This window comes from Symphodus melops (genome assembly GCF_947650265.1).
Source record: "Symphodus melops genome assembly, chromosome: 4".
Taxonomy (NCBI): domain Eukaryota; kingdom Metazoa; phylum Chordata; class Actinopteri; order Labriformes; family Labridae; genus Symphodus; species Symphodus melops.
The window spans coordinates 17,686,405-17,699,339 of NC_136694.1; the positions used below are offsets into that span (position 1 = coordinate 17,686,405).

General features: G+C 39.5%; 1 protein-coding gene across 1 annotated transcript; it reads right to left on the reverse strand.

The window, feature by feature from the left end:
• Positions 1–278: 278 nt before the first annotated feature.
• LOC306823237 (SPRY domain-containing protein 3-like) lies at positions 279–12,863 on the reverse strand. The gene is made up of 11 exons (XM_079342685.1): positions 12,756–12,863; positions 11,333–11,479; positions 11,090–11,165; positions 7,843–7,967; positions 7,592–7,724; positions 7,296–7,484; positions 5,239–5,388; positions 3,385–3,442; positions 2,557–2,676; positions 2,335–2,456; positions 279–2,230 (listed from the first exon to the last, which is right to left on the reverse strand). Exons 2-11 carry the CDS (start codon positions 11,458–11,460, stop codon positions 2,096–2,098), a joined length of 1,236 nt encoding a protein of 411 aa, XP_079198811.1. The 5' UTR covers positions 11,461–11,479; positions 12,756–12,863; the 3' UTR covers positions 279–2,095.
• Between the last annotated feature and the right edge of the window lie 72 nt (positions 12,864–12,935).

The following is a 12,935-nucleotide window of genomic DNA, read 5'->3' on the forward strand; positions in this document are numbered from 1 at the left end:
AGACATTAAAGGACACAGACACCAGATCTGCCATCTGAACAGCTTCTTCAGATCTTCTCTTAATGCACCATGAACTTTAAAAGACCTTGAAAGGATTCTATTTCTTTAAATTTCCCTAGTTTCTATGAAATCCAAATGTGGGTAAAATATACATAATTCCAAAAACATCCATCATTTAGTTATTTAACTATTAAATTAGCATTGTAAAAGTCATTGAACTCTGCAGACAAATGTTTTTTTATATCGATGCCAGAGCAAAAGAAAAAAAAAAGGCTGGATTGAAGGCAAATACTTTTATTATACTAACATATTTGGTATGTACTGTATATCTGTTTGCTTAATGTGAAAACTAAGACAGATAAGTAAACTATAAACACAGATGACAGGATGTACACAAAGACTGAAAGATGTTCCTATTGTGTTAAACTTCATTGATTACTTTAAGAAAAACAGGTTCCATGAAAGAAGATGTCAGGCACAATATAAGTACACTTTGTCTACAGTACAGCCTGATGTGACGGTGTGCAGTTTCCTTAGCACAAAATTAGCAGCACAATTAGCATCACATGATACAAAAGTCAAACAGGAAGGCAATTTATGGACGCATCACTCCCCCTCCCACCATACTAAGTAATAGTAATGAGTGACCTGCACAGTCCAGTGATGTTTGGCTCTACATGAATCATTTCCAACATTTTACCTGGGTCCTACAACCTGGTGTATCCAGTCCAGGGTCCAGACTGGATGTAATCACAGAGGCACTTGCTGATTGGGTTAAATATAGTTTAAAGCGGTTTGGTTGTGAAGCGTAGTTACAGACTTCTAGCATCTGTCACATTTCTAAAGGATATTAAAAAGAAAACAATGACATACAGTATCACAGATAAAATCTATAATGTAGAGGAGTACAGTTATGTGTGGTGTGCAGGATTTGGTTTTGCAAAAAGAAATCAATTCTTTCTGTTGTGTTGTGTGACTTTCCCACTGACTAAAAGAGCCAGAGGGGAAAACTTCAAAACTTCTTTGACAGTCAAATAAAAAATAGATTATGAAAACCATGATTTGATTTTGTGTCACCAAACTATAAACGTAAAAAAAAAAGGCAGAACATGTTTGTGGCAATCAATGGTTGTCTTTAAATTACAGCAATATCACAAAACTAACCCTAGAAAATAGACTTTCATTTGATTATCAAACACACCTGAGAGCAGAAAATATCAGGATGGCTTTGTTTTCATCCTTAAGATTCAATGAGACTCCATGTTGAGCCTCAGTTGCTGCTGTCTTTACAGTTCATTTCTCTTGCTCTGGATAGTTTCCCTTCTTGTCACATTTGGAATCATTGTGGTCAAAAGTACTTCAAATCTACAGACTATATAAAAGGACATTTTTCTTTCTATGAAGTTCCAGGATGATCATAGAGAGTCAAGCGTCTCCAGAGGAGTTTAGAATGACTTTAATTGACTGTAAGATTTACTTGTAATATTGTGTGCTTCATGTGAACAATATGATACACACCTGAAGGACCTGTATGCAGCTACATGTCAGAACAAGCAGAACCACAGTGATAAAGCAGTCCGTCTATAAAGACCTTGCACCAAAACATGGCACTGGGTTTTGGTTTCGTTTGTGTTTTGTGTTAAGACTTTGTCAGTATTGTACTTGAGGATATCATTCTCACCACTGAGTGTCAGTAGCATACCATCAATGGGAAGCAGTACAGCAGAGCACCAGGTCTGAACACTGCCCATCTATATACGGTACATCTCGGCTCCATTGTTTAACTGGGGAGATGTTTACATTCATTATTCTGGTGAGAGCCTCTCTTTTTTTTGGCATTTAATGTTAAATCAAGCATTTTTCTCTCACAAAACATTTTTTGTGTCAACCGTTTCATTATAAAGCACTTCTTTGAGCCAAATGTAAAAAAATAGTTTTTGATCATTCCTGATAAAGATTTCTGCCAGATTTTTTTTCCTAAAGCATTAATAAACCATTTTCACTCGCAAACACTGGAGTGACTTTTCAAGTAACATCTTGCAGCCTGATGATCTTTCGGAGGTAATACAGTGTGTTTTTGCTGCTGCTCCTCTGCTCAGCCGCTGAGGGGGTGCAGGTCCACCCTCACCTTCTCCCCAGTGCTCATCATGCCGATTGTGGGGAACAAGCCTCCTACAGGTAAGGATACGTCCCTCCTGCCCACCACCTTCCCATTTCTAGTGAAGAACACCTGTTCACACACAAAAAAGGACACAGCAAAGACAGTTTAAGGAGATTTGAACTGAATGTTCTCACTTGAATTTCAGTATTTCCTACATTGTGACAAAATCTTACCATGACTTTCCTCCCATCCAAATCTTCTCCCTCATCCTCCTCATCGTCATTGCTTACATACATGTCGTTCTGAACCTCCCTGGGCTTTTGAAACACCTCAAGGTCCCAGTCATCATCATCATCATCTGAAAAGCGCAGCAAAAATAGAAACAAAGAAGATTAGCGATTGAACATAAGGATGCGATTCAGGTTCTTATGGAAACAACATTAGCATGCCTTTACCTCCAGCCTCCTGGCTGTAGTCACGTGGAAACATAATCCCACAGCCCATAATGTCACCTTCAAAGCAGCGCGGTCCAAACGGGTCCCCGACCCCGCTGCCCTGGAACAATTTTCCATCGTCTACAAGGAACAACAAAGAGTCCGATCAGTGCAACAGTGTGAGACTAACACATGAGACCGTGGAATGCAACCAAGACAGATGAGGAATCTGTCAAAACACACAAAGTCCTCCCCTCTCACTCTAAAGGATGTTAATGGTTTCTAGTTTATTCAGAGAAACCAGAAAAAAAAAAAAACCTGTGCATGTCAAATGACAGTAGAAACAATAATAGTCCAAACTTCACTGATCTGCTGGAAACAAAAAAGAACACGATAAATAAAATGATTTTTTTCTATCAGTGTAAGAAAAGAGAAATCACTTGGTGCCATTACCAGTGAATATAGTGACCAAATAATTGAGTACACTACAATCTCTGGCCCTGCCATCAGTGGCAGTGATGCTGGAGACATTGCTGCTTGTGCTGTCTGAAGAGATGGAAATAGATGTTCAAATGATGAAAAAACATTTTTGCTTCTGTCATGTGAAATTTAAACACCAGACATCTGCTTTAAACGACCTAAGACATCCTGATATGTTATCCATAAGACCAGCAGACAGAGTTCAATATTCATTTATAACTGAACAGTCTTTGCTGTTATTGACTATTGTTTGAAAATAATGAAATTCTTCCCCTATCCTACCTGTCTCAAATAAAGAACTTTTGACAGTCATATGAATACAAATGTTTAATGACACACCATCAGGCACCTTTATCAACCAATACACACCTGCATGATATGCTATGGACCCTCTGCTCCAACCTGGATGTCTGTTTTTAGGATAATCCTGGAACACAAAAGATAAAGTGACCTCATCGGCAGCTTAACAATACATTCTTTTTCTTAACAGCAAAATGATTCAAATATCAGGACCGATTTTGAACAATCTATTTATTTAAAAAAAAAAAAGTTTTAGTTTTCAACCATGTTGAAAAGCTTCCCCTCAATAGATGTAGAGTTGGATTTGAAAAAACAACTGACAGGCTGTTGTACACTATGTGATACATGAGTAGTATGATCAGTAAATATTCAGTCTGAAGATTAATATGTTGTTTCCAATGAGGCCAAGTTTCAGTGTCGGCGCCTTCATAGAAAGATGTTTAAAAGAAAAACAAACTAAATCCCTTTTTAACTGCAGCGACTTTGTTTTAAACTGTTGTTTGGATGGACTGTTAGGTGGTTACCCTGTTGTGTTCTCGATATCATGATCGACTCAGAAACTATGGAAGGTGAAGGCCTGAGAAACAAAGACTTCAGAAACAAACGTTTGACTGCAGCAACTTGTTCAGACGACAAAACTCTTCCCTAAAGCTACAAAAGAGAAAAGGAATTCACCATAAACAACTGTTCATTTGTCCAATATCAACAACCATTGAGCAACCTGTAAGCGTTCAGCATGTGTTCCTGAGCTCAGAGAGAGAGAGAGAGAGAGAGAGAGAGAGAGAGAGAGAGAGAGAGAGAGAGAGAGAGAGAGAGAAAGAGAAATGCAATTTAAGATAGCTTCAATACTGAGCATTAAACTGATGTGCTGCACAGAGAGTGTGTAGCTCTTACTCATGACTCTTAACTCTTATCCCCAGTAATGAAGGGGCTGCTTTGTTAAGATCTTTGTAGTGAGAGCTAATGCTTTGGATCAGCAGACTGACGCGTCCTGCAGGAGATGACAGGGGATAGAAGAGAAACCTCAGGAATGACCGATTGATGGATTTATAACAGTCGAGCAAAAACCGCAGACAAGTTGAGAAAAACAATTCCTGGTAAACAATCAGCAAAATGACAGAGCTCTATTCTCCTCACAGTCTGACCCGAGGGCGCAAAGTGCCCACACACGGTAAGTGACGGCAGAGGAGTGGTGGGGGAAGTTTAGAGTCGAGGGCGAGTATTACAATGATCCATCACCTCCCAGGATGTGAACGCCATCACAGCTGCAAAAACAACTGGGTGATCAACAACCAATTAGCCTCCAATAAGACTTTTCTAATGATTCACTAAAGAAAATGAGAGATCCTATCTCTGATGTCTAAACACTCAACAAGTCCTCTCTCACACCCTATTTATTTCCAAAATACCGATCTTCACTTGCTGTCATCATTCCAGATTAAAGCACCTTACAGAGCCAAATTAATTAGGATATTAACCTTGGATTGTTTAGCCTGAGGAAGTTTTTTTCTTCTGCCCGAGCACACTTTTACTAGCTTTGTGGAAGGAGGAAGTTAAACGCACCTTATCAAACAGCTAACACTCGTATATCTGGCTGCAGTATTTTGGTTAGCATGGTTATTTAACATGTAAATGGAAAAGTCTGCTCTCTCTGGAAATCCAGATGTGGGGGTAAAATGAGACAATATTTATTTTGTTGTTAGCTTTTCCTCTGTCGGTCATCAATCACTCCGACTGGAAACAGTGAGAGCAGTGGTGCACATGAGGGGGAGCGATTACGAGACACGAGCAGGGTAAAAAGGGGGTTTTCTTCACAGACAAATAAGCGCAGTGTGTGTTACACTGTGTGTTGCATGTTTTGTTGGTGATAATGACACTGGATCATCATTATGCTGATGACGACTGAAACAAAGAGGCTCTCACCCTGCGAGCCAGCCCCAGGGCGATGTAGCACTTCTCTCCTGCGTCTGTGATCTCCAGCTCATAGTAGTGGAAGCGTGTACTGAGAGGCCGACGTGCCTGAGCCAAGCCAACATCCACGATGCTCTTCCCTTTACCCACGTACTCCAGCAGCTGTGGAAATAATGCCGACACATACAGGTGACATGTTCATATGGAAGCTGGATTAATGTCTCTAAACAACTGTTTGGCTTTTAACATCTCGGCATTTCCATCCATATTTATGAATAAACAAAAGTGTCAAAAGTGAAATGTGAGTCAAAGGTGAAACCAAGGTTTACACAGGGCTCAATAATGGTAAATGCAAGAGGACCAACGTGAGCTGAAATATTATTTGGCTGTAAATATGGGCCTATGACAACAATCTCTGATTTTGTGAGTTTAATTATTTAAAATGAACTGCCATCCAATTATTTATATCTGCAATGCACATGTGGAGTTTGTGTAATTGAATGGTGTCTCCACTGTCAGAGGAGAGCTGGAACTTTGTGCCGGAGGTTGTTAAAAATATGGCCAAGTGGCAGCATGTTAGAAACAATGAGGGTCCGAGATCAGAGCCCTGTGGAACTCCAGAAACTTGGAGGTGATGAAGTTGATTTCAAATAGTGAGTCGAGCAGCCACCATGAGAAAAAACATAGTTGAAACGTTTCAAGGCAGAAAAATATTTTTACTACAACTGTTAGGTAGAATAACAAAGACTGTTTATAACAGAAATGGGACATGATATAATAACGAGAGAACACTTCTAAAAATGTGTCTACTTTTACTATTAACATTGACTATTGTTAAAAGAGAAACATTTAAAGACTGTTGACAAAAAAAATATTGAGTTAAATGAATGAATAATGGGATTATTTATAGCTAATAAAAGCAAAGAAAAGTAAGAATTGGTTGTTTTTTTACATTTGCCATATTTATGTACAAGGAATATAAGAAATTCACAAGAGAGGGTGCCAGAGGTCAATGTCATATGGAAGTCATTTATTTACAGAATATGCTGTAAGGGATGTTTAATGATAAGATGAGAAACTAGAGAAGGTTTTGGTCAGCCCTAACTTGCACTTGTATGAAATAAGAGCTACAGAGACAGACACCACATAACTGTTTACCAAGTGCTAATACTGCATAAGGCTGAATCCTTTTCCACAGGGAAGTCGTTTCAAAGCAAACCATGTCGAGAGAAGACATGAACACAGGACATCACTCCAGCTGTCAGAGATCAACTGCATCAGTAAATGCAAAAGCAATCTTACTGCAGTTTTCAAGACCTGACTTTATTTGCGTTTTCTTTGATCCCTGTGAAATTCAGTTTCAATGTAGTGCAGTTTAACTGCTAAGTTTCAGGAGTAACAGAATGTGCCTAGTTGCCTACATTCACACATGACGGGGCGTTATTTGTTGAGAAAGCTAAATGTGCAGGAGGCACACAGGTTACACTCCTGCGTCAGTGCCCTGTCGCTGTGATCTCCTCTATTTCATACAGGAGAAATGCCATCACATTAGAGAGCCAAAAACTGTGAGAGACGAGAGGTCATGGAGCACTAAAGACTAAATATCATTTATAACGGTGAACTCTGCTCATGAAGAGATCATCAAATGCAAACAAAATCTCCATTTTGTTAAAGACTGTGACGAATGTTGAACTTTGACAGTTCCACTATTTTCACAGTGAAAATACAGCTTTGAATAGATTTGACTTCTTTCGTGACATCAAGTCAAATATAATGATTTATATCGAATCAAACTGAGAAGACTTGGATGTGTTGTGTTTGTATGCGTCAGGTCTTTGTCTAGAGTGACATCACTTTCATCGTTTGTTAATGTTCACACAGCACTCACTGTGACGACAAACAATCTCTCATTCACTGGTTTTCATTGTGCTCTAGTAATGTTTATAACACCAGAAAACTTTTTTTGTACAATTTCTGAAGTTCTGCATAAAATGTGTTAGCCCTTTCATCGATCAAGAGTTGGTGTTAAATTTGAATAAGTATGAGGGTTTTTCTGGAATGAGTCTTACCGTGCCAGTGACCTTGACATCATGGAGACGGTTCCAGTCCTCTTCATGACTGTCCACTATCATCTGTCCGTCATCTTCCTCCATCCCCCATTCGGCGTTCAGGTTCAGCAGCACCTCTTCTCCGAGAGAGTGCATCCCCACAGCTGGATACAGAGCTTCAGGAGATCCTGGTACTTCCACACTGCCGACCTGAAGGCATAAATACAGAGTGAATGAGGAAAAGGTTAACTGGTTAATACACACAGTATAGGCTGACAAATTCTGTGTAAGTTAAAGAGAGGTTATGATGAACGTACTTCTTTGCCATTCTTGGTAAAAAACACTGTTAACTGTCCATCGTCAGAGTCCAGAGATATCCCACAGCCGATTCTGTCACCTCGACAGCATTTTGGACCAAACTGCTGTCCCACAGAGTCTCCATTATACAGCCTGTGGAGAGACAAGAAAGTGAGACGAGGGACTTATCTCCCCTCAGTCATTCAAAATTCATCATCGGCTCACTGCAACGCATTTCTTTAAGACCAGAAAAATCTTTTCTGTCACATACTTTCCGTCATCAGCATGAAAAGCCACAGACTGTGGGAGCCAGCCCGGCTGGTGGTCCAGCTTGTACAACTGTGGCACCAAACCCACAGCAATCATCCCCCTCACCCCTGTATCCATGATGGTCACCTGTAAAGAGCCAAGATGAGTTCATCAGACAAACAGGAGGGAGAGCATCCCTGCTGGAAAAAAAACCAAAACGCTTCCTTTATATTCATAGTTCCAAAAACAAGAACACTAGTTTTCTTTGAGACATCTTAAAAACAGTTGCTCACAAACATTTTAATTGAACGGATGTCATTACATTTCAGAGACATGAGTATTTAAACAAAGTCAGTAGCTGTAGATAGTTTGAATTCTATCGTCCAATCAAAAGACAACATATTTTTTCTTAGCTACCACAAAAAAAAAAAAAGACACAAACCTTGAATTTTAAAGACACTTTGGAACCACTTGTTTCACATCATGTGTGGAAGGCTTTTACACCGAGAGCTCGAGCAGAACAAACTTTGTTTCAACAGAAGAGGTGGGGGAGTAAAAGACACAGCTCTTTTTTCCTTCTTCATATTTATTCTAGGGCCTGGCCGAGTCTGGATTTTTGGAGGTCAATACAATATCATTATTGTGGAGAAAAAAAGAAATCTGCTGCCACCATATTGGGCGATATTTTTCTTAGCTCTATTTTCGATCTATAAATCTAGATATTTTCTGTGTTGATAGCCCAATTTCAGTTATCAAACAATGTCAACAAGATATTTAATGACAACAAGACGGTCACTCAACTGGAAAGTACCTTGGGCATGTCACTGCACTCTGGAGACTGATAATGCTTGTTATAATAATTACTGCTGGTGTAATCCAGTGATGCCCAAATGAAATGTTTTGAACTGGTGAATAAATCTAGTGATATTGGTGCATATCTGCCATAAAATTAGCCATTGCCGATAGTCACTGGATGTGCTAATACCTATCTATCTATCTATCTATCTATCTATCTATCTATCTATCTATCTATCTATCTATCTATCCACATTATCAGCTGGCCGATTAATCGGTCAGGCTCTAAGCTATTAGAACACAAAGTAAGGCTGAGACTTGTGTTGATGTCACGCGTGAAGTAGCCCTGCTACAGTAATCAGGAGTTAACCTGAATCAGACAAGGATTCATTTAATGCAGACCATGAAAGGTAAACCCTCTCATAGTTGTTCATGTATTTCATTGGTGGACTCCATTCTATCTCTAAATTCATAATTTGATTGGTTTTACGGCCGTAGAATCCTACAAAGGGACATAAGAGGGCTTCTTGTTTATCGATTCCTTCAGGCCACATGCCATTACACGTTGCTTTTATACAGGCACTGCTTCTCTTTTTACTTGAAGAAAAACCAACGTTAAAACTATACGGCTTCTGACTGTACGACACTGTGTGTTAGTCCAACGTCAACACAAGTCCCCATGAGACGGAACATGGAGAGGATCTAACTTCAGTGCTGTGACGCGTTTCTAACGAGAATGACATCAGAGGCAGGATGTAACGTTGGGATGAATTTGATTGGATCATTTGCTGCAACAATGCTTTTCAATTTGTTGAACAGTTGGTTAAGACTCCTGAGTGCAGGATGATTCAGACATGTGAAACGTTTCAGAGGAAGAGGACTTACAGTTATTCTGATGTAAAAACACTCAGATGATACCTTATTGAACTCATGTGGCAGATAAATGAACATTTAACACATGGACTTGTAGTTGATTTCATGGGGACTTTAAGTAAAGCACTGGCTTCCCCATTGTTATGATAACTGAATTCTGACCATATGACATCATCCCAGGGGAGAGCTCCATGGACATACTGTTATAAGAGCACTGCTACCAAATCCAGGCCAAGGAACACAAGAACCTTTTTTCAAAGTTATTTCCATGGCGTCATGCCCGCTCTCCTGAAAGTTGAGAAGTAATTTATCCCTTTTTCAGAGTCAAACATAAAGATGAACCCTGAAATCTTCAATAAGTATCCCCTTTGCCGTTGTTTAAAAGCTTTCATGTCCTTTTAAAGGCAAATGGCTACCTCTCTCCTCCTACGTGTTTCCCACAAAGTGAGTCACAGTCAAGGCGCACACGAAAGTGCAAAGGTTGAGAGGGTTAGATAGTGTTTCACGACACAACAGACAGGATGTGTGTTTAAAGGCAGGTTTGAACATGGTTCATTCTGAATAACAGTCACTGACTTTGGTTGTCGGAGCACTGAAATAAACAATCTAGCACATGATTTTTTTTTTATAAGCTGTGACAGATTTGACTATGTGAAAGCAATTTGTCAGGGCTGAGACAGGATTAGCTTTTGATTCAGAGTAAGTCTGCACACCCATTTACTCATTTATTTCCATGTATGAAGTTAAGTACTGATACTTCTGTCAGTTTCACTCAGTTCAGGCTGTTTACTAATAGATTCTGACTTTGCTGGTTCGCTGAAAGCAGCTGGGCCCTTTCCAGGCTGAGTCCAAAACATGCGTTTCCTATGCTACCTTTAAAGGCTTAACAGCATATGGCAACAGATCAACAACTTCTGTACAGCGTGAATCAACGTTAATGGGATATATTTTGTTCAAATGACAAGAGGAAATGTGTCTGCTACTTTTGAGAACATGCCGTGCGTTGTATTAAAAGTGCCAACGGGCAGTTTCTTTTCAGACAAGCTCATCAAGGGAGCATGCAGTGCTCTCTCTCTCTCGTTAGCTCGTCAACTGTCATTCTATCTCGCTGTAAATGTGCACCAATAATAAGCCATACAGATCTTTAAAAAGAGGGGAGTTACTCTTAAACAATAATAATCTTTACGTTGAATCTCTTTCTATGTTTGAGATTTTGCACAGAAAGAGAAGCCCTTTTTATGCGCATTCATCAATTTAAATAATAAAGATGAGCAAGGGAACAAAAGCTGTGTCACTGTCCTAAACAACCCAATGTAATGGAGTAATGGGTTTTATTTACACGATATCAATATTCAAAGAACTGCTCGTCAAAAAAAAGGTCTGTGATAAATGTCACAGAATATGAGCATCACGAGCTTTGCACAATTTCAAGCCAAGAGCTTTTTGTTGTAAAAAAAAATATGTTTTTTTAAATGTGAGGTTAATCAGTGATGAAGCCTCCAGAATCACTTCGCAATTATTAGTTTAGAATTATTGTTTAGTTGCTTATTTAAAATGTATCAGGCACAGTGCCAGGATGGCACTCATAATGGTTCTCTTACTTCATAATAGCGATTTCTCTTCGACAATGGCCAGGCAGCAACAAAACAGCCAACTTCGTCTGAGTTCCCATGATACCTATAAGAAGAAAATGATCATCACCACCACTCCTGACAAATGCAAGCAAAAGGATGATTCAACGAAAATAAAAAGGGCACTGAAGCGTTGCATGAGGCACTAAACCCACATGACAAATCTGTGTCTACAGGTCATACTCTAATTGAGTCATTGCTCGTCACTGATACCTGAGTATGTCTCCATCTCTGAGCATCTTTTTCAGACGTTCCCGGTACCTCACTGCTCGCACTTCACGAATTTCTCTGATTCTCCTTCTCCAGTTCAGAAAGCGATAATGGAGGTTTATGTCGTCCATGCCTGGAAACCATTACAATCTAAGACACAGAGAAACAAAACAAACCCATCTTTTATCATTATCCAAATAAACATCTGTTGTGTGATGTGAATTTGTTTACATGATTTGTACATGATCCTTTTTTCTGTTAACAATTTAACATGGCCTCATCATTTAGCAAATTACATCCACAGTCCAGCTGGTGAAGCTACACCTTTACAAAGACATAAAGACATAACGGATCCATCTTAAAAACACAGCAAACAACTTTGACCTCTACATGATCGCTAGTGTTGCCTGACAACAAGAAGGACCTGCCTTTGAAGCTCAGGCCAAACCCTTCCTGTCAGGGAGTCAATGCGTAGGTTTGTTTTTTTCCATTTAATATCAATCCCACATTCCAAAGACAAGCAAAGGCCTGGACAGTGACTGTACACTGCCAGCAGGCATAAACGCAAGTCCCCTATTCTTGTTAGTCCTGTGATGGTCAGGTGTGTCACTTGGGTGTCCTCCACCCAAACTGAACTGCTGACTGACTCAAGCACAGACTGGATTTTATTCGTGTGTCTGAGACTTGAGCATTTATTGGCGTATGTCTGGCTTCTTTATGTGATGATAATTTTCCTCATTGACTAATCTAACTACTAAATGTTTAGTCTATAAAATGACTGAGCAATTAGGGTGATAAAAGCAAACTGAGATTGTCATCAAGTAGTTACTCTCTGTCAAATAATGGATTCATCAGTTCACTTCAGCACAATCAGTCTTATCCATGTAATAAAGACTTCAAGGTTATACAATCACAAATTGGACATACTTTTAAAAACACATACGCCAGATGTCAACAGTCCACCTTTAACTGTGTTTATACGTGTTTTACAATGTGGATCCCGTTTCGTTTTGGTTTCATTGGAAATACCCTGAAATTGTTTTCCGTTCCTCTTGAATACAGGGCAAATGACAGGAAAGTTTGGGCGACGTTAATTTTTAAAATTGATAATTAAACGTTTATACAACCAAAATAGAATTAACAGTTGGAGATCCACATAATGTGTTTTAGTACATACAAGTACAACCATTTAAGGTAAATCATCTCGGTAAGGCTTAAAATTTTAATAATTAGTTCCGCGTTGGTTTCTCGGATTTACGAGCCTTCCATGAACGCATCATTCATTTTACCAAACTACAGCAGGCTGGCTACTTTCAGCCATACAACATTACCGCTCTGGGAAGTTCAAACGGGACTATAAACATGACTGTACCTCATGTAATCCACAAACTAATACACGTCTGTGTGTTTCGTCTAAGTTCCTTACTGTTTCTATGCTTGTAACGCGTCGTCCTTCGGGTTTTTCTTCCAAATTTAAGGAGATGAAGTCTGTCACTTTATGTCCAACCTGCGCTACCGGAAGTCCCGCCTACACAACCAATCGGATCACAAGATAAATACAGCGTGTACTATGCGACTTAACCTGTGCGCTGCCATCTGCGCGTGT

Bases quoted from the DNA above. Each gene is read 5' to 3' on its own strand.
- LOC306823237 (XM_079342685.1), bottom strand. From the start codon at position 11,460: ATGGACGACATAAACCTCCATTATCGCTTTCTGAACTGGAGAAGGAGA. The intron at 7,968-11,089 runs GTAAGAGAACCA...GGCTCTTTACAG, and splicing joins AGAGAAATCGCTATTATGAA to GTGACCATCATGGATACAGG. The intron at 7,725-7,842 runs GTATGTGACAGA...GTCTCTCCACAG, and splicing joins TTTCATGCTGATGACGGAAA to GCTGTATAATGGAGACTCTG.